The 22,181-nt window shown below is 47.0% G+C and overlaps 1 protein-coding gene across 3 annotated transcripts in view; it reads left to right on the top strand.

Moving 5' to 3' along the window:
- The first annotated feature begins 8,590 nt into the window (after positions 1–8,590).
- NKAIN4 (sodium/potassium transporting ATPase interacting 4) overlaps positions 8,591–22,181 on the top strand; it is a 51,381-nt gene continuing 37,790 nt past the window's right edge. For 2 of the 3 annotated variants that reach the window (XR_002465169.3, XM_021527252.3), the window contains exon 1: positions 8,593–8,848. Coding sequence is in view for 2 of the 3 variants with exons in the window: in XM_021527252.3 (XP_021382927.1) it covers positions 8,795–8,848 (54 nt within the window). In the remaining variant the exon portion in view is untranslated. Of the gene's footprint in view, positions 8,849–22,181 lie in introns of all 3 variants that reach the window. The other variant, XM_021527254.3, reaches the window with a different exon arrangement.

Below are 22,181 nucleotides of genomic sequence, written 5' to 3'. Positions count from 1 at the left end.
TGATTTGCACTGTTCCAGGAATTTGGGATGGGGGCATAGCTCTCTCCCCATCTCTGCAATGTGTGGCAAATGTCTATTCCGAGATAATAGATAATGCCAAGAAAAAACATTTGCAAAGGCAGCCAGCACTGCCTTCCCTACTTGTTCTCTTTATCTGCTTATGAGCTGTTTCTAGCTTGAAACTAAATGACAAATATTTTTAGCACAATTGCCATTGTTATAATTGTTATGCCCAATGTCAAGAACATATGAAACATGATGATAAGGAACAAATTACAGCATAAAATAATACAAGGCAGGCACAGTATCCTTGAGCTGTTTTCCATGTTGAGATTTTCCAGATAGAAATCATTTTGCTTGGCTTCAAAAGGACAATATGCAAACATGTAAAGGTCAGTCTGATTTGAGAGCACAGAAAACAGCTAGAGCCAAATTCTGCAGAGATTTCATGAATAAGTTCACCATAATTGCAGTGAAGAAGACTAATAGCAAATGGAAACTTACTAAGATGAGCTACCTAGTGTGCAATTTTGCTTGTAAATTAATGATGGTGTTGAAACTTCTTAGGAGAAAAAAAATCTCTGGAATAGGATTTAAACCAAAGAACATTCATTTTCACTTTTTTCTGTTTTACACATTTACTAAACCCTTTATAATCTATTAATAAGACTAGATTTTGGTTATTAAATATTACAGTCCTTGGCATTAATGAAGCGGCATTACCTCTTGGTTTAAACCACACAAAAATACCTGAAAAATTCTCTTCTAGAATAGCTGAAAGCCTGAGCTTCAAATAATAAAGGGAAAAGCCTTTCTGGACTTGTTTACTGATGCCTATGTGGGCTGAATTACAGCCCTCACTAGTAGCAGCACTTGTCATGGACCGAGAAACTGTGAATTTTTATTGCCTTTTTCCTTCCCAACACACCTGAGATGAGCCACTATATCAGGATGTCACAACACTTAAATTGAGGAAGAACAAGAAGAAAACCAGATCCCGTCTTCGATAAATCTAGTTAATAAATCTGAGGAGCAAGGAGGGAGGAATGGACCTGTTTGTATGATAAATGTCACCACTGGAGTTCTGCGTTGTCACTGTGCGTGACTCATGTAACTGTGTGAACAAAGTACACCTGTGAATGTAAGAAGTGTGTCTGTAACTGTGTGAGAAATAATGCAACACCAAACTCAGCCCTTCTAGCACCAGGAGAAGTCTGGTTAACTGATGGGACTGTGGTAACACCCTTTTCCTGCAGGATTTTTTGGTACTCCTGCTCTGAGTAGCACCCTGGGAACTGCAGGTTGTCACCTGAGCCACCAAAGGCTTCACCTCATTTTCAACCTCACAAGCTTGAGAGTTCACAGTGACTATGGGGAGGGTCTTATTTTTGTAAATCTCGACAGAAAATTTCTACTAATCTTATGTCACATAAAAAAAATACTAGAAAAATTGTATGTGACATATTTTCTGCCATGGGATGAAACACCAGTTGTTATTAAATGTTTATTTTTATATTATTATTTATTACACTGAATGAATAAGATTTATTTTTATTAATCATAGCACTTGGGACTATTGATACTCATTGCATTTGTCAGCCACAGTCTAGCAAACCTAGCCAGCTACAATGAATATTGCCATTAAACTACAGAAATGTCACATGCACTTAATAAAACAGTCTCTTCCCTTTCCTTGTACAAGGGAATATTACTTTTTTCCTTCCTTTTCAGCTGAGAACCCCATGTTTTCTGATACATTTCCTCAGTTAACTTGACACTGAGACAAATCAGTAACTCCATCTAATGAGCAGCACAGCCCTGCTTGTGGTGAAGGCACCAGAAGCCAGAGTTTAGGCAGGGCTTTAGTCCTACAGCTAAATCACAGAGTCCTGCCTATGCCATGACCACACACCACAGCTCCAGCACTGAATTTCGTGTCCAGCTCTTCAAAGCACAGACAAAATCAGGACAGTAATCACCCATCCTTCCTTTGCATATTTATAGGGAATTCACTTCTGATTGAGCTCACTGTGCCCACTCCCCCACACAGCTGGGAGGGCATTTTAATGTGCTACCCATCAGGTCACTCAGACATCCTTTCATTATATTTTTCCACCTCAGAGCTTGAGCTGAAACAAAACTTTAGCAGATACGTGTATTTATAAACCCTCATCAGTCCTTCTCCCTGTGCACATTTTTTTCATTTCAAAAACAGAACAAAATTTGGAAAGCTTTTACATGAGACCACAGGAAGCTTTACTCTGATATTTGAACAGCAAACAGAAAAGCAAAACCTTTTATTTTAAAAGCAGCTGTTACTCCACGCAGCTTTAACTTTGTGTTTATGTCACATCCATGTGTGTCACATCACAGTTTGTAGCACTGGCAATCAAAGCTGTCGAAGTGGTCAGTTTGGTCCAGGAGAGGGAAAAAGCCTGGAAGTGCTGCTTGAATCTACTCTGTGGATACTCAGAATGAACTCTGGGAGGCTGGTTCAAGTGGCTTATTTCCAAGGTAATTAAGTCTTTTCTTAAGTAAATGTGTGTAAAAAATGCTCCCTCAGCCTGGTGGCACCTGACACTGCTGACTTCTTAATGCGCATTAGCTCTCCCTGGCTGGGATTGGAGAGAATATCACTGAAAACACAGCAGAAAAATAGCTGGGTTTGTGTGTGTATGTGTTGGAATATCTTTGGACTTCATGTTCCATCCCCTCCTCGGGGCAGGACTCACAAATGCCTGCTCTGACACCGCACACCCACACTGCTGCAGATGTCCTTCAAGAGACATGCTAAAAGAAACTCGTTATTGATTTCTTCTCCAGCACATCACTTGAGACTTGTTAAATTGGCTGGGGGAAGTTTGTAATCATTTGAGAGGGAGAAATGATTCCTAAGCAAATGGGGAAGCAGTTTTTCTAAATGAGAGCTCCCTAAGCCAGTGCCCGAAACCGGAGACTGCTCTCACCCTTCAGGCGCTCTTTTTTGTCATATCATTTGAGAAATGCAACTGTTGCATGGAAACCTTGAATAATCACTTGGTATCAATACCCAGGGACCTTGGCAGCTGCGTTGAATTACTCCTTGGTCACAGTGCCTAGTGAAACTGCCGCTGGAAATGTGGCTGCAACCATGCCAGCTACTCAGATTGCATGGTGGAGGTGCTGTGCGCTCAGCTGTGCTTCCCCTGCGGGCTTTAACCCTTTGGGCACTGCCTCCCCTCTGCTCCAGGCTGTGCCTGTTTCATCAGGAATACTGACATAGAATCATAGAATATCCTAGGCTGGAAAGTACAAGGATCCATCAAGCTCCTGGCCCTGCACAGAACAATTCCTTCATGTGCCTGAGAGCATTGTCCAAACATTCCGTGAGCTCTGCCAGTCTGGGAGGCAAGACCACTTCCCTGGGGAGCTGTTTCAATGTCCAGCCATCCTCTGGGGGCAGAACCTGCTCTAAATACCCAACCTAAACCTCTCCTAACACAACTCCATGCTGCTCCCTGGGTCCTATCCCTGCATATGCCATGCCCAGCGCTACTACGACACTAGTCTGAGCAGCCTTTCTCAAGTTCAGTAGTTGTTACATGTTTTTGGTCTCCAGACCAATAAGACAGGTGGGGAATTTCAGTGGATGAGGGAGGATTTTCAGTGCTGCTGCTTGGGTGAGGTGGTCTGTGGCACAAGGCACCCCCTCAGACTAACAAATATGCTGGCATCTTCCAGGGTGTGTCTGTCTCAATGTTTTTCCTTTATAGCCATGGAGAAATAGAGCAAAGAGGGCTGTGAGAGGCTGTTTGTGGGATGTTATGGCAGAATTACCACATTAGCAAAGCTGTAAAGGTGTGGATTTGAACCTTGACTCCAGCGTAGAGGTAAATGGGTGCTGCTGATGTGTTTGATCCAGGGAAGGAATGATGCCAGTCAGGTTTCCTTCATACAGGCCTCGATCACACAAACAAGGCAGCTATATCAGCCAGATATGTACAAATTGTTCACTTTTTCTTACTCTGACATACCAGAGAACTTGGTGAATCTGCCTTCTCCCTGTGCCATACTCCACCTGCTCATCAAAGAGTGATAAGAATTTTTGTGCAACTCAGCAAGTTAATATTAGAGAATTACAAATGTGAAATGCAGATGATGGTGGTGTAAAAATGCCGAAAAGCCCTGATTAGGAGCTGCCTCCCCCCAACAATGGGGACTTCACAGGGATCAGAGAGAAAATGACAGATTTCACACACCAGTTCTGATGAATTTTAGAGATCGCCCTGGGCTGCAGGGAAACCAATTCAAAGCGTAAAAGTCATTGAGAATTCTTCCTTTCTTGTTCAGCGATGAGAACAATTTCTGAAACATTGTGCTTTGCTGTCACCGGGCTGTTTTCCTCAGCAATTAATTCACCAGGCTGCAAAAGGAGGGGAAGATCAGTGTGTGGTTCCTCTGACCATGGCCTGCTGAGGATGTGCCACTGTGGTGCTGCTCAGTTTGGGCTTCTCTGCTTCTCTAGTCCCTCTGGAGAGAAGAAGGACATGTCTGGGCCATTGCCACCTCTTGGGTCTTCTACCATGATAGCCTTGGCTTCAGCTGGCTTCAGTCCCAGAGCAGCAGTTATTAGCCCAGGGTAATGGCAGGTTTGAAAAATTACAAGTTTAAAATTAGAAGGTCAAAAGTTCTTGTCCTTTTTTTCATACTATCTAGTTGGTTCAGTAATCTTTCTCTATGCTGAAAGTCTTCAATAAGACATGTGGGACACATCACAAAGTCCAGTTTTTACAGCTAGAGCTGCTGCCCAAGGTGACTGGAGGCAACCTCGAGTCACCAGCAGATAGATCCTCTCCCTGCATCCAACGTTAATCTTGGAGACAGGAGAGAGCTCTTTCCTTCTCCCATGCAGGAAGATGATTTATCCTAATTCAGTTGTATATTTTAAACTTCCACAGTGTCCTGTGGCAGGAAGCTTCACAGCTCACCCACCTTGCATGTGCAGACTTGTCAGTGATCATTTTGGATGTGTCTGCAGGAAATCCTGCTGTGTGCAGTGCTGAGCTGCCATCACTCAGGCACTGGCAGTAAGGCTTACTTCTACTTGTGACACAGAAATAGGATGTGACGTGCCACCTAGGGAAGGCTGCTGTGTGCCCCGGAGCAGGGGAGCAGGCTGGCTGATTAGCTCTGGGACAGGCAGGCTTTGCCTTTGGGGTGTGGATGGAAAGGTTGGAACACTCTGACACTGCTGTGTTTGATCGGACATCTGCAAAGGCACCGTGACCCAGCTGATGTTATTAAAATGGAGAGGAGGTGGATGTAAATGAACCGAGTGGAATAATGCACCCCATGGTACCACGGGATGTAAGAGCATCTCCTGCCTTCAGCAGCTGTGACAATTAAAGGGTTTAGCTGTGAAGAGACATGTCCCCAGCTAATACTTTTAGCCTCCACTGCTCCTCTTGATCTGTCAGAGCAAGGAAGCTGCAGGTATTAGAGAGAACAAGCTGTGCTAAGGTGCTCCTGCTTTGTTTCAAGTGTGCTAACTTTGTTTCTTCATCTATTCTAAAGTAAACCTGTGACTTCTCCCAGAAATCTGGATGTAATTGGACAGGTGATAACAAGGTCCCATTAGCTAAGGTTAATCACCCCTGGCAATGCAGCTGGATCCATGAAACAATACATTTGGATGGGAAGAGGCTCCTGATTCAAACACTGTCTAGAACAGGGACATTCAACCTTTGGAGTATCATTTGAACCTGAGGAAGTTTCCCACTCCATGGAGGGATTCCATTCCCTCCATGAAGTCGGGATGTGCATCAGAATCTTAAAATACAGGCACATCCTCAGGAATTAAAGAAGGGTAAAAGAAACAACCAGGATCTCTTAAACATCCCTGTGGCCTGGCATTTGGAGAGAGCTGCAGCAATGACTGCTTGACCAATTCTTTGTCCTTGGTCCTCTCCTCATGGTGAGGGATGCAGGTGCCTGTGATTGCCTTGCTCTGTGTACACAAATCCCTGTACACCAAAATCCCTGCTAAGAATCCCTCACGCCCCATCCAGAACCTCTTAATCAGGAGAAATCCTTCTTAATATTCAGACTGGACTTTTGAAGCAACATTTCATCCATCGAAAGCTGAGGGTGAGTTTATACTTCAGGAAATAAAATATTCAGAATACTGAGCAATTTTGATTTTCTTTCTTTTTTTTTTTTTTTTTTTTTTGCTAAATTAAAGTTGTAGTTGTTTTAGGACTTAAACTTTCAAGGTAGATGTGTGGTCCTGCAGCACTCATGCAAGAATTCAGATGGTCATATACACAGGTAAGAAATCATATCAATTAAGATTATAATATCAGGCTCTGGGAGTTTTAAGTCTCTCTTTGAAATACAGGTTGTGTTATTCCTGTGGCCTCACCCTTAAAAAACTCAGGAAAGTCTGTTTTCCTTCACAGGCATGTGGAGTCCTGGCCAAGCCATGCTTGCTTTCTTCACAGCTTATCAAGATAAAAGTGCAGGTGGAAAAAATCCCATTTCTGTCAAGCTTAGCCCTTCAGCAGCAATACCTTTTGCTGTTTCACACTGTGTCTCCTTTGCAGTACAACTGAGCTGGAAAATAGCAATGCCTACAGGAGGTTTTTAGAAGCAGGAGGTGGAACAAGAGATGCAGAAAACCTTAAGAACCGGCACAAAAGCCAGGTTCTAACGTTCACGGCTGTATCACAGCTTTCCCCTGCTGTTCCCAGCAGTTTCCTGAGCATGTAACAAGTCCAGCCTAACCCCAGGCTGCTTTTGGCCAACTTGAGCTCCTGTTCTAATTCTGATGTCAGTTGCCTGACCCTACAGTGCAGAGTGAGACCTCCCTGTGCAGTTTGTAAGGAATGTTATCTGCATTCATGAAAAAATAAACTGATCTTTGCTCCGTTGCCTTTTCCATTCAGAATCCATCTTCTGGGGAATGTGAATACTGCCAAAGCTTCCTCAGTCCACAGTTTTCTGGGTGAAATAAATTGGTTTCTTCTCTGGGTGCTTTCTCTCTGCGTGTTTTCCTTTCACCTATAATAAAATGTGTTTTATTGTACCTGACTGCATTAATTGATGGTTTGGTTATGTACAGTGGACAGGTCAGATAATCAATATATTTTACAATTTAAAACCAGAAGGGTTTGTGATCAATTCAGAGTCTGCCTTCTAATCTCAGGTATTCAGACTTTGTTTGTTTGTTCTGTTTCTCACTGTGGCTGATGTGAATAACAATAATGTTGTTAATAAAAGGTTTTAAACATTCCTAGCACTTGAGGACCAATCCTGCTTCCTTCGGATATAGGCAGGCAGTGCTTTCCTCGAGTGAAATGATAGAGCTGCTCTGATTTCAGCTGCCACCTCCTTCTCACCCCTCTGCAAGGAGCAGCAGGCCGTGCTTATTTAAACTGGAAGTGGGGCTGATCACTGCTGGTGGGGAGTCACACCCTGCCTGGGAGGCAGAAATGAAACCCTAACTTGCTTCAGAGGAAGAAGGGACAGCCAGAGGCGACAGAACAAACTGTTGTGCAGACTCCAGAGCCACCGGAGATTGCAAAGAGACGACCTTGTCACCAGATGAGGCTGTCCCAAAGCTTCTTATCCTGTTGTGCTGAGCTGAGCAGCAAGTCTGTCCCACTCACAGTGTGTGGTGTGAGACCTGCTCCTCAGGCCGGCCACAAATGTGTGCACAGGGTGGCTGGCAGAGCCGTGCCTTCGGGATCCTGCTTCTCCTTCGGCAGGGAGGCAACGGGAAGGACTCGGGAACGTAAAGGAGATGGTTGTGTGTTTGTGGCCTTGCTCTGCTGTTCAAAATTAAAGTCTACTGCCTGGCTTTTCTGCAGCTGCAGGGTACAGCGAGTGGTGCGTACAAGGTGCTCAGATAGAAGCACTTTTGGAAGTAGAGTGATGCTCTCCTACATCCCTCTGCTCCCAGTCAGCTGGGATTCCTTCTCAAGCCTGGGTACACTGTAAAATACCAAAAAACGTGCATTTTAAAGAATCCCGTGTCTTATCGCCCTTTAGGAGTTTGTTTCCCATGCGCATCCACTCTGACAAAAAAAAAAAAAAAAAATTTAAAAAAATTATGAGAAAAACCATTGCATTTTAGGTTACTTTGGTGCTTCATAATGCTCAGGGTGAACATGCCAGCACCTGCACGGGGGAAAATATGTGGGAAGAGGAGAGGAGCTTCCACAGACCGTGTGGGAAGAGGAGAGGAGTTCCACAGACCGAGTGGGAAGAGGAGAGGAGCTCCACAGACCGAGTGGGAAGAGGAGAGGAGTTCCACAGACCGAGTGGGAAGAGGAGAGGAGCTCCACATCACCTGCACGGGGGCGCATATGTGGGAAGAGGAGAGGAGCTGCACAGACCGCGTGTTCTGCACGCACACCTGGCCAGCCCCGGCACTGACCGCCCACTCCCGCGTCCGGCCAAGAGGAAAACAAGGGGCTGCCCCGTCCGGGGAATCGGAGCTGCCCCCGCCTCCCGGGGGAGGGCCGGGGCCGGGGCCGGAGCATCCCAGCGCGCCTGCGGCGGCCCGGGGGGCGCATCCCGGCGTTGGCGGCAGCCCCCGCCCCGCCAGCCCGCCCAGCCTGCGGGACGGCAGCGCCGCCGGAGCGTTGCCCTTTTAAGCTGTGGCCCCGCTCGCCTCCTCCCCGGCTCCCGGAGGGGCTCCGGCAGCCGGCACCGACCGAGCGACACCGAGCGACCTCCGCGGGCGCCGAGCGGAGCGGAGCCCCAGGGCGGCGGCCAGCGGGCTGCCCCTGCCCTGCCCCGCCGCTCGGGGACCATGGGATGCTGCACCGGCCGCTGCACCCTCATCTTCCTCTGCACTTTGCAGCTGGTGAGTGGAGGCGCTCGGCATCGGGGGGACCGCGGGGACCTGCGGGTTCGGCTGCCCGGGACGGGGCCGCGAACAAAAGCGCCCCGGTGCCCGCTGCCCCGGGCAGGGCTGCGCTCCGCCGCAACTTCGGCTCGGAGCAGCAAGGTGGAGGGATGTCGGGCTGCGCACCGGGGACGCTGTGCCGTGCCAAATGGGATTTACCGGTGCTTAGAACTCAAAAAAAAGAAAAAAAAAAAAAAAAAAAAGAAAGGGGGGAAAAAGTAGTTTTCAATGAATAAGTTGGTGTTTATAAAATACAACTGAAAAAAAGAAGAAAATAATTACTCTTTGAGAGGAGTCCCGGCGGCTCGGTGGCGATGTTGCAACCCGAAGCAAACTTCATACGTGCATAATAAACCCACCGGTACCTTCAGCCTCTTTCACGGAGAGGTTCACCCGCATCCCGCCCTGGTCTCCCGCATCCCACCCTGCTGGGGTCTGTGCTGGCTCGGACGGAATTATTTCAAACCTCCTCGGGATGAAGTGCTTAGATAGAATGTGCCTGTTAATACGGATGTATTTATGTAGGAATAAACTTCCCAGTGTGCGGAGAGTGCGGTCCCTGGTAGGCACGGGTCGGTCCTTGGCGGGTGCGGGTTCCTGGTCCTTATGACATCTGCATTGATGGTAAACAAAGGTCTGGTTGTTCCCTGAGTGTCTGCTCATCCAGCCTGGATCTGGAGGGTCCCCTTCTTGTCAATAGCTAATGGGCTCCAGGGCTCCTCCAGCCTTAAAAAGGAAATGACAGCATCTAGGGTTTTAATTTCATTGCCGTGTCCCAAATTTGCTTTATTTTGGAGCGTTAGCAGCGCGCAGGAAAGGGCAGGCTTCCTGCGAAGTTCTTTTGAATAGTTTGCTGGTGCCAAGGGGTGAGTTTAGTTAAAACTCTTTGTTTTGGAGTTTGGTGCTGTGACAATGTTTCTTTTCTTGCAAAGAGTTAGGGAGCAGGACTGAAGATGGGAGAGGAAAACTGGGAACCTGCTAGTTTTGAAATGATACCCAGCGGCCTAAAATTGCAAGGGAAGAGGGTGGGAATGCACCCCTGTGAACCCAGACTAGCAAAATTGGAAGGTGAATGTGGAGGATTTGACTCATCGTTAAACAAAATACAGAATAGGAGTGATGGGGTTTTCTTGCACAAAGCATCTTGCTCAGCATATTTATGAGCGAGTTGAATGGCTGGGGAGTGTATTTAGTCTCCTGGATTATTTCTTTTGATTTTTCACCCGTGATCACATAGGAAAGAAGCTGCACCCTGTATTGCGTTAGAAATTGGTGTCTCAGTGCTCACTGTCTCTTAAACCCATCACTATGTCATCCTGCTCTAAGCCCACACTCACACACTGGGGGAAAATAAAAGGGAGGGAATGAGAAAAAGAAAAAGAAAAAAAGAAAAAGCCATGAGCTGCTGGTGCTGCTCTGATTTCTGACAAGCGTGGGAGTTTTCTTGTATCCAAGATACGGGGACAAAGAACCCCCAGCATTTTATTTTCCCTAAGACCCTCCTCCTTGAAGAAAAGAATCAGTTTGGCTCATTCTTCAGCAAGTTTGGATGCCTCAAGCTGTAGCGATTTCCCATGGCGCTTGCTGGGTGAATTGGTAGAGCTGGAAAAATGTGAACTATGGTGAGGGAATTTCTGGAGCTGTGCTCTGGTGGGGGTGAGGTCAGGAGATCCTGGCCAATTCCCAGCAAGAGCTTGGGTGAGGGTGAGATCCAGCTTTGATGGTGCTTTGTTATTTACTTGATTATTTAATTAAGCAAACTTTGTCTGTAAATCATCACATTACTTCCACGTCCGCATGGCCGAGTGACGTGCAGGACTCGCTGCTGCCCAGGGTGGGCTCTGCTAAGACAAAACACTGAAGCAATCAGGCCAAGATCATCAATAAATTATAATGACGTGAACTTCCTTTGTTCCTCTCATGTCTCTGCTCAGCTTCATCTGATACTTTGAACCCTTCACAGCCTTCCCTGTTTGTTGCCAAGCTCTGGGTCTCCCACTGCCCAAGTCCCAGGGGTGAAATTTTGGCTCTTGTGTGGACGTTTTGCCTCTGAGTTAAGTGGGGAGAGGATTTTGGTGCTGAGATCTCCCACTTCACTTCTACAGCACACTCCTGAGATCTGCTACGTGTTCTCTTGTCTGTTCCTCAGAGCTTCACACGGCTTTTTATATAAATGATGAATGGAAACATGAACAACCCCCAAAAAAACTCGACTCGGTGATGTGAGTTGCAATGCTTCATATAGATTGTTTTATTATTAGGTGCAAGTCGTTGAGTGAGCGTGTGGGGAGAGTTTGCACACTGCAGTCTAAATGTTTTCCTGGGGGGGGGGGGGGGGGGGGAAAGGCAGAAAACAAACAAATTCATCATTTGCAGTGTGAGCTCCCAAAGAAAAAGTTTGTGCTCCAGCCGGAGAGCAGAACAACCAACGTGTGAATTGAAGGAGCTGCTGCACAATGCGAATACCAACGAGCTCCTCAGCCCCCACGGGCTGAGCCCCGTGGCACAGGGAGAGGAGGAGAGCGTTTGCATCTGTCTGAAGAAAATCAGGGCTGACTCCCCAGCGGTTTGCTAATCAAGGGGGGAGGGAAGGCTGTAGTTTGAATAAATAATTTGCCGTGCTCCAATTTTAGATTATTGTTTCCTTGAAGTGTCCACGTTACGCTCGGTGCTTTGCTGAGCAGTGCTGCAAGGAAGCTGCAAGAAGGTTCTGGCTCTCCCTTTCTCTGTCCTGGTGTGCATCCCTGTCCCTAATCCTTCCATTTTTCCCAGTCCAGCCCTACCTCCAGCAGCAGTTTGGGTGAAAGTTGGCCCAGGTCAGGGCTGCCCTGTGAAAGGGTTTATCCTCAGCCATGGATGGCAAGGAGAAGGACCATCAGCAAAGTGTTGGGGTGTTTTTCCAGGGTTTGTGATTCCCAAAGGTTGTCACCTCCCCATTCTCGCTTTTCCCAAACACCTCTGCCATCCAGGAGCTGTTGCCACCTGTATCAGATCACCAGCCCTTCCTCATCCCTCCCAACCTTTGGGCAGATGCGTATTAAGAAACAAGAGCAAAGTTTAAATGAGCCATAGGCCTCCCCAGGAAAAAAATCATGAGGTTCTCTGTCAGGGAGCCTCTGTAGTGGGTAAAGAAATGCCCCGAGTAGGAATTAGAATTGAAAAAGGTTTGCTAAGGGCAGGATTTCTGAACCCGAATGGAGTGAGGCTGTCACACCCACCATTGGGCTGGGTGGGTCCTGGTGAGGAGCCACAGAGCAGGGCTGGGTCTCAGGCAGGGAGATATGAAATAATCATTGATTTGCTGCTTTCCTCTCGGCCAGTGTGAGATTGCACCCAACTGGTGAATTTTCTGGAGCAGTAAGTGCCTGTGCACCGGAGGCACAATGTGAATTTATTTCCACTGAGCATGGAAAAATTCCCTGGCTCCCTGTGCCCTGTCCCTATAAATCATCAACTGTAGTTTCTTTACATTCTGTCCATGGATTGAGAGCTCAGATGCCAAGCAAAGCCTGGAGACAATTTTACAGATACATTATAAATCCCCCTAGAATAACAGCTTCTAATGGAAAAAGTGACTAATACTTCAAATGAGCACAGAACAAGGCGCCCTGGGATGGGACTGCACATTGAGACTAACCAAAAGTAACTATATACATTTATTTATTTATTTATTTATCCATTTATTTATTTATTTATCCATTTATTTATTTATTTCCTCATGCTCTCTTTCTGCCTTGCTCCTTTCTTAGTGATTCCTTTTTAATCTCTTACAGAAGAGGATAACCAATTCTGGAAGCTCTTTGAAACCAGCACAGATCCTTCTCTCACTACTCTCCTGAAGTGCTTGTATTGGTTTGATTGAGGCATAAAATGATGCAGGGCATGTGAGGAGTGAGGGCAGAAGGGGAGTGGGGCAGACTGGCAGTGGGATGCCATGGAAAAGATGGATCTGGACAAAAATCCAGTGTAAGTTAAAATAATTGGAATAAAGGTATTTTTAACAAGGGCATGTGGTGATAGGACAAGGAGAAATAGCTTTAAATTGAAAGAGAGCAGGTTTAAATTAGATTTTGGGAAGAAATTCTCCCCTGTGAGGGTGGTGAGACCCTGAGAAGCTGTGGCTGCCCCATCCCTGGAAGTGTCCAAGGCCAGGTTGGATGGAGCCTGGAGCAGCCTGGGACAGTGGAAGGTGTCCCTGCCCTGGCAGGGGACTGGAGTGAGATGATCTGAGGTCTCTTCCAAGCCAAACCTGGATTCTGTGATCCTGCTTGTCTGACTCCATCCCTCAGCACACGTGGGCTGCAAGAGGCAGGGTGGCAGAGTGTGTCCCTCTCCATGGTGAGGAGGAGACAGGATTGCAGTGTCTGAGGGCTGCAGGAATTACTTGCTCGGCTTTCTCCTCTCCACCCCAGGGATCATTTGGGCTGGAGGTTGGGCGAGGAGAGCAGGACTTGTCTCTCCCCTCCTCTGCAGCTGCCTCTGGAGCCAGGGCAGAGTCAGGCTGCCCTGGGGGAGCTGTGAGCCTGCCCAGCTGCCGTGAGGCTGAGCACAAAGCCTTGGGGGGAGAGCAGGTGCAAGGGGAAGCACAGCGTCCCTTTGCTCATCACGCTGCCCAGGACCCCTCCAAAATTACCTTGTGCTCTCCCCAGCTGTTTATCTTCTCCATGGCTCGTGCTTAAATCCTAACCCCTCCAGGGAAAGGGCCAGCTTTGGTTGGTGTGCACAGCACCCAGTTATGTGATGGCTCAAACCTATCCTGAAGTCCTTGAACAATATTCCAGGCTAAATAATAATGTAAAACTAAAGACTGCGTTTGACAGATGCTGTCTTCTCCGTGTCTGTTCCAGACAAAGGAAAATTAAAGCTGTGCCAATAATAGAGCTCGTCAGCATTTTCCACTGAAGCTGACTTTCAGTAGAAACCTGGGGATTTGACTAAATGAATATTTTCATGAGACGTATCTGCTTTCCGTAGACAATCCTGACTTTTTCTCCCAAGTTTGGGCCAGAATATTTTGGCGAAAAGTCAAATATGTCCTGGCAAATGTTTACTGTGCTGGCAAACATTTTTAATTTTGGAGCGGTGGAGCTTTTCTTACAAAAAGTTGAATTTTTCGTGAGATTTTTTCCCTCTTCCCCCATTTTTCCTGAGCAGCTGGAGTCAGTACGCTGCAGCAGAAGGGAAGAACAAGGGAGGAGCAGTCTGGGGTCTGTGTTTCAGGCGTGCCCAGGTCTCCTGCCTCCCCACATCCGCCTTTCCTATGGTGCTGCTGGAGATTGCAGATGACTCACAGGAACTGTGTCCTCTAACCAAACCCACTCAGACCAGCAATGAAATTTGGCCAAAGCCAAGCCAAAAAAGCAGCTGAGGGCAGCGTGGTGTTGAAGTCAACTCTCCTTGGAGAGCTGGGGTTTTATTTCGGCTGACACAGAGAATTTGTTGACCACTCTGATTTTTTCTGGTCACTCTCTGCTCCTTTGGCTTCCCCTTTTCCTCTCAGTAGAAGAAGAGAAGGAGCTGGTTTTCCCTGATGGGGACCCTCTCCCTCTGGCTGGTGTGGGGTTAAGGGAGCTGACGTTGCTCCATTGTGTGCTAAGAATATATGGAAACTCAGATCGTTTTGGCTGGGGTGCAAAGTGGAGCTCTTCCAAGAATCTGCTCCAGGGGCCCTCAAGTATGAACTCTTGGAGAACAAACTGGATAACAAAGGCCAGATTGTGATCTCTTTTCCTCCAGGAAAACTCTGGATCAACCCATTGCTTTTTGAGCACTTAAGAAAATGCATATTATCCAGTGAGCAGCAAGTGCCCCAGCTGTAGCATTGCCTTTCCCATTAACAAAATGTTGGGGCTGAGGTCAGTAGAACTAAACCTTTCTTTCTTTTTAAAACACCCTCCAAAACCAGGGATAATTTGTGATTTAATGTTCCCTTTGTCCCCGCTCCACCCACAGTAGATGTGATGAGTACACCCAACTGCACAGGTTGTGTCTCTGTGTTTCAGTTTGGTAGAAAGAGTTTTTAACCAAGTGGAAACTTCTGTCTCAAAAGCAGCACATTCTTCACCCCTTCCCCGTCTAAAGAACACGAGGAGGGAAAAAATTACATTTCTGGACAAAAAAGGAAGAAAATACCCTAGCATTTAGCAATGCTTGCTAAAAATGATGGGGGTGTTTATTGTGCCAAACCCCAAATATTTTGAACTTTTACAGAAGCTTGAAAATACTTCTGAAAACAGTTGAAAAGTCTCCCCAAAAAGCAGTTGGTTTGTTGTTTTTTTTTTCGTTGAGGTTGTGCACCCTGGATGTTCTCACCTTTCAGATATCTCTGACATCATTATGGTCCCCCAAACCCAGCTCATGGTGGGGTTTAAGGAGAAAAATCCTCAAAGGGAAAGCACAGGTTTGGGTGTTGCTCAGGGTGGTGCTTTCCTGCAGTGACTCATCTGCTCACAGTGGTTTGGGGTATTTTTGTTGCAGAAGGAAACTCAGTGAATAAATGCCCAGTGGAAATTGGAATCTGAGATATTTTGTAATCATTGAATCATAATATTACCTTAGAGTTCATGAGATTTCAGACTAAGAATAAACAACTTCTGCTTCATTTGTTTATTGATCTTTGGTAAGAGTCAGAATCTTATTTCATCTTCTTCTTGCCAGGGATAATAGTAGGGATTACAAAAGTATGGATTAACAGGAGTAAAAAGTTGAGAATCAGTAGTAGTAAAGTAATAGTAGGAGAGTAGGTGGTAATAATAGGGAGGAGAAAAACTGAAGTGATTGAAGTATCTGGCAGAAATCTCTGAGATGATGTTTCAGCAGAGTTGCTGCTTCTTACCAGCGTGTCAGAATTGTGTCTCACCTTGAGCACAGAAAAGTCAATGGTGGTGTTGCTCTGGCTCCTCCTGCCTTAGCTAAGCCCTGGTCCCATATCTGAGTGTCCTTGTGAGGAACAGAAGTTTTATTTTGCTCTATGTTCTGAGGCTTCACAGACTATGGAGGAGCAAGCAGCAGATCTCTGCCGGGGCAAGATCAACATCTCCTCCCTTGACTTTGCTGTAGCTCATTAACATCAAATGTCTTTTCCAAGGGGTGCTTTTTGGTCTATTTTCCACAAGGGCTTAATTGCCATTTTCCTGGTGTCTGTGGCTCATTCTTAGCACAGCTGCTTTTGTGTCAGACCATGGGATACAAATATGTTGTTTATGAGGGAAGTGCATGTCCCAGATTTTCTCTCCAAGGTGAGAATTCATGGAAATCAGGAACGCAGCTTTTCTGATCCCCTCTCCCCCATCATCCATCAGGTGCTGCTTGGGTGATTCCAGGTTTAGTAATTGAGATGTCAGATTCCCTGACACCTTTGGGCTGAAAGGATGATGGTGTGGAAGCGATGACCTCAGCTGCCATCTGCCTGGGCCTAATGAAAATATACTGTGGGAATTGAGGCAACAGATTGTCTTCATCACCTGCTCGAGGCGGGCAGACGTCAGGACTTGCTGTGCCAGCTTCCTTTGCCACCTCTCAGCTACTGGCCAGCCCTGCAGGCAGCTTCCCACCTGCTCCCCAGGCTCTCTCTGGCCAGCAAAATATCTGCTTTCTTCCCTATTTCCTTTTTTTTTTTTTTTTTTTAACCCTTCATTTTTTCCCACCAAAGCTCAAAACTCAAGTAAACCAGGATCTTCATTGTGTTCTTTTGAACCAGTGAGCAAGCACACAGATGTGTGCCCAGCCCTGGTGTTTGTGGGAGCACAGGTTGTCCCCGTTTTCAGCAGCAGAGCCATCCCAGTGCCCAGTGGTGGGGTGGGAGGGCTGGATGTGCTGTGCTCTGTCATTGTGCCACCCCCGTGACCTGGGACATCACTGACCTGAGCTCAGAATGATACAGGACACACTCTGTCCTTCCTTGGTGAGCACTTGGCCAACTGGTCAAAGAGGAAAGAGCAAGAATTGAACAGTACTGAGGACAGTTCAGTTCCATTTCTCCTGAAGTCCTAAGACCTTATAAAAAATGTATTCAGGTGCTCAGATGAATACACAGTTACAGCAAATATACAAAACCTGGGAAGGTGCCTCCTGTGACACCTCTCAGGGGACCAGGGACCTGCCTTGTGTCTGTGGTGACCCTCCCAACAGCCTTGGACCCATTAAAGCATTTGGTGCTGATTTCTGTTTTCTAAGTGCTGTTCCCTGGGGATAGTTAATCTGTGAGCACCATTTCATGTGAACAGGAAGGTGAGCTAGAGGACACTGAAGAAGGGGATGGAGCATTTTATTACCCACACAACTTATAAAATATTGAGTGTAGCCTTGCATGGCGTGCTCTGAGTGCTGTGGTCATCCATCATGGATAAACAGGCTCCCCACAATTAACAGTTTGTCACTGTCTATCTCCAGCTCCATTTGAACATTACCTCTGTAGTAACCAGAGTCAATCTCACTACCAGCATGGTTGACCCCCTTGGAGATCAGGAGGAATCTTAAGTCCTAACCTTACTCAGGTTTGTTCATATTTAGGAAGTTTGGATGTTATTGTAAAGTACTACAACAAGAGCATTGTCGTGCATGTTAGAAACTTCTTTGAGTTGAGAGTACACTGGGTTCTACTCTAAGGTCTTCAAGCAAACTTCTTCCCCACCTGAAGCTCAGCAGATGGATGGTGTTTTTGTGGAGGCGTTGTGGCAGGGTCTTTGCTTAATATTACTGCTATGGTCCAGATACTTGGGAGAATGTAACTCTGTGCTGTGGGGCTTAGGGGCAACCTTTTCTTCTTTGAGAGATGCTGGATCATTGATACTCCTTTAAGAACTCCCACTTTGGTGGAAGGACCATATCCAAATGCTCCTTGAACCAGGATATATTCATGGGCACTTAAAAAAAAAAAAAAAAAACCCACAAAATTTTTCTGCTTCCCTGAGAAGGGATTACTGAGTGAAGCTGGCTAGAGGAAAATCTCTTGAATCAAAGACCCACCTCAGCAGGACAAGAAAGAGCTGGCCTGGTCTGACTGTCTTGGACCTTCATTTAAGGTCATTCATTTCAGGAGACCTTGGAAGTGGCGCAGACCACCGATAAGCAGTTGCCAGCTCACAGGTTCACAGAGATAAGGACCAGGCCCATGGGCTGATAACCTCGTGGAGAATGACCAAGATCTGAGCCCTGAGTTTTGGGCTGACTCCCAGAACCTCTCCAGAACCCAAAACACCTCTGAGGCTCTGGGCCAAACACCTGCTGCTCAACTGCAGCACGAAACACCTCCCGCAGCTGATCCCCGAGCGTGGGGAAGGGAACATCCGGATCTCTGGCCAGATTTGGGGACTGTGCATTTAGATAACTTCCATGAATATCTGAGCTGCTGGTCGCTCAGCCAACACAAACCCAGTTCCCAATTCCCCATGGCTGCTGGTAATCCGTGAGCAGATCCCACGTGGGAGATGGGCATGGGCTCTGCCAGGCTGCTGGCACCCCTGGCTCTGGCAGACAACACTCCTGCGATGTCATTGTGGGAAAGGCAACACACCTGCTTACATTGTGGATGTACAGAATTAGGGGAGAAATCAGATTATCCTAATTACTCAGAAATGCTAAATATGTGCAGAATACCGTTTGGCTAATTAGCCTGGGAGATTGCTGGCTGTTCAGCAGGGAGCAGAGTGGGTGCTGGGAGAAGTGTGAGGGGAGTTCACAGGCTGTTTTGTGCCCTTTGCTGTCTGAGCACGTGGAGAAAAGTGAGCTCGGATGCTTGGAGATGTGATTGCCAACCTTAAAACAAATTAAAAGCTGGGAAAGTGCAATTATTTTCTTTTTTTCAGATGTCTGACATTTTTTAGGATTGTGGGTCTCCAAGTTTCCCATCTCATTATTTTGAGCAGAGACATCCAAGGGAAGGATGAATTTGCCTTACTGCAAACAGCTGGTGAGAGCTGCACAGAACTTCTCAAAGGGATCTGCTCTGCTCCTTGTCCTGCCTTGTGCTGACACAGGCACAGCCCCAAATGCTCCTGAAGCCTGAGGAGACCATGATGTAGTTGGTTCTGTGAATGGTGCTGCTTTGTTTGCATTTAATAGGCTCATCTGCACCACTGAGGGGGTCTTGTGGCCCCAAATCTGGCCTGCTTTTTCCAGAGGCACAGAGCAAGTCAAGCAGATGCTAAGCAGGATGGAGGGTGGTTCATGCTTAGGTCCCAAGGTATTAATCCCCACATGTCCAGATCCAGAGAACCAGGCTGGCTCCTCCAGCTGCATGCTGGACACAGATCCAGCAAGGAAACCCTGAGGCTGTTTGAGAGGGCTGCTGGGAGGCTGGGACAGGTGATGTGCACAGCTTGATGTGTCCTACAGCCAGCACAGCTCTGCCATCAGGCCAGGGCCAAACCCAGATCTTCTGGCTGTAATCAGTGCCCAAAACTCACATCCATCCATCTCTCCTTGTAGCTGTGCTTCCTCATGTCTTGAAATAACCCAGCTTGGCTTTTACTCCTGACCTAGCAGAGATGAATGTCCACCTCAAGCTTTTCTGGAAAGGTTCCTCCTCCTGCTCCTGCAAGCTTGGGGTCAGTCCTGTGGTCAGTCCAACACAACATTATCTGGGCACTTCACTGGGAGAAGCTGCAAAAGATTTGGACCTCCAGGGCTGCCACTGAGACAGCTTAAAGCTGAGTTGTGTGACAGTGAGAAAGAATAGATAGGGTGATAGAAAAACTCTGCCATGGCTTCAGACAATAAAGACTGTGTCTCCCTTGTGATGAATAATGGCTCTTTGTTTTGTTCCTTAGATGACAGGGCTGTTAGAACTGCTGAGAACTCTCCAGTGCTAAATATATGGGTGTGCAATAAAGGCTCTGCAATCCATGAACTGAGACTGAATGGATACTTGAGTGAATCATTTCAAGTACAATGAATTTCTAGAGCAGCTCACAGTGACAGGAGGTGTTAGGGCAGTATCCTATAGGATGCTTTCCTTGCATGAGACGTATCCCAGGTTTCACGGCTGCCAGCTTTTTTCCTCATGAAGCCTCCCTTGGCCAGGTAAAATTCCTCACTCCCAGTTTTGGCCACTAACCTCTAAACAAAGGGCATTTCAGATGGAGCCCCAGGGTCTGGTGCTGAGACACTGTCCAGGTTTTCTATCAGAAATCCCAGAATCCCAATCCTGGCACACTCAATGGGGAAGAAGAAGTAAACCCCAGGTTCAGCTACAGGGCAGGGCTGGGAGCTCATCAGAACCCATCAGAAATAGGGTCCTGCTACAAAAAGGAGGAAAATGCTGCATCTTCCTGCTGCAGTGTCACCAGGCTGGAGGAAGAGGCAATGCAAAGATGTTGTTGTCACTGTCTGGAGTCGCCTCCGAGTTCTGCCAGATTAAACTTCCTTGAAATTACTTAATGTAGCAGCAAGGATTTGAATGTCCATTAATGTGGATTAGCTTTTCTATTTTAGCTAATCCTTGCAGCCAGACCCACAAGCAAGAAGATCACAGGACTTGGCGGGGGGAAATGGGCAGGAAGTTTGGAGTAGGAGCAAACCAAAAGTGCCATTGCTCCAGGGATGAAGAATCATCCCACACCTCCAAGGAGAGGTGTGGATGAAGCTTTGGTGTCACAAGCTAATAGAGGACAAGTCTTTGTCCCTTTCCACGGCTGAAGGAGACACAAGAGTCTGTGGGGGCCCCATGGGTGAGCTGCTGGTTGGGACTCAGCCCCCACAGGGTCACCAAAATCTTGCCCTGTGGAGCCAGATCACAAAGATTTGCTGCAAGTGAACATTGTTCCCCAGAGCTGGTCTATTGACCAGCTTCTGTTTCCAAAAGCAGAGGAAAGTGGAAAAAGAGAAGGAAAAGAGAAATTCAGCCTTGCTGTTGAATAAACCATGAGCCATTGAGGAGCTGCGGGTCTGCTGCAGGGGAGGGGCAGGGGCAGCACAGAAATAAGGGGACAAAAATGTCATGTGAAAAATGAAGCACAGGAGGGGCTGGCCATTGTGTGGCACTCCTGGAAACTTGGGGAGTTGGTTGGTGGGAGGCCAAAAGATGTGCACAATGAAGGAGAGACACTCGAGTGAACTGAAAATGCAAACAAATTTGGTAACACAACAGAGGAGATAAATTGTGCTCATAAAATAAACCATGGCTGAGTGACACTGGATAAACAGTTACATATAATAACACCACTGTTTGTCCCAGCCACCCTAATTGGGAGGCTGGGCAGCATCCGATGAAAACTCTGCGTTGCACATTTTCCCCTTCTAATGAGGAAGATTTTCCCTCCCCCCTGGAAGCCTCCTCCCCCCAGTCCCATTTAGCAGCAAACTGAAAGGCCTGGTTTCATTCCATTTTCCCACAGCAAACTCATCCTGGCAGGAACTGCATTAAGGAGGACAAGTAGAAAATGATAATAAATTGAGGACTTGCTTTTATTTCACCTTGTGACAAATCTATCCAGTGGGTGACTCAGGGAGGGTGATAAGAGCATGGACTGGGCTGCTGCTTTCTTTTTGGTGCTTGGTCATGTAGAAAATAACCCCATTCTAGCCCTCACTCAAAAGGGCTTTCCTTTAAAAATAATGCTTTTTAAAAGGCCCTGAATCCCTATTTGCCCTGTTGGAAAGCCAGCAGCTCGCCTCCATCAAAGTGAACGTCATGGCTCTCATTTCATCATCCACTTGGGCTGAGGAGCAAAAACAAAGGCCATGCAGCACCAAAAGTGAGGTGGTCAATGCTGTCAGCGCCAGTGGGAGGATTTGGTAAACCTTGGTGGGTTTTCAGCATGATTCTGTATTGCTGGTAAATCCCTGATGAGAATCTTTGGTTTTGCTGAGCTCCTCTCAAGCACAGCAGGAACCACAGTGGTGCAGGGGACAGTGGGCACAAGAAAACCACAGTGACTTCCCCCACAGCCACTCTCATGCTGTGAATCCCAGAAAATCCACCCTGGAGCCCTGATTCCCAGCACTCAGACTATGTTTTGCAGCAGAGCTGTGCTCTCACCCTTCCATGACTGCCCAGAGCAGACTGCAGTTCCCAAATTGCTCCATCACCCGTGAAAGAGGGAAGCACATCTTCAGCCTCAAATCACGCCTAAACTTTCTGCCAGCTCCCTCTTTAGGTATTTACTTGATTAATCTGTTTGAGCACATTGTGTGTCTCTGTTTTCTTGCTCTTATTAGAGGAAAATAGAGCTGGAGTTCTGCTCTGCAGCCTGCACTGCTCTTGGGAGGTGCAGCTGAGGAAGAAGCCCAGGAGGTGCCCAGCCTTCCTCACCTCTTTGAGACCATGCCGAGGGTGCTGGTGACAGCTCAG

Source organism: Lonchura striata, chromosome 17 (assembly GCF_046129695.1).
Source record: "Lonchura striata isolate bLonStr1 chromosome 17, bLonStr1.mat, whole genome shotgun sequence".
Taxonomy (NCBI): domain Eukaryota; kingdom Metazoa; phylum Chordata; class Aves; order Passeriformes; family Estrildidae; genus Lonchura; species Lonchura striata.
This window is presented reverse-complemented; position numbering and strand designations above follow the sequence as displayed.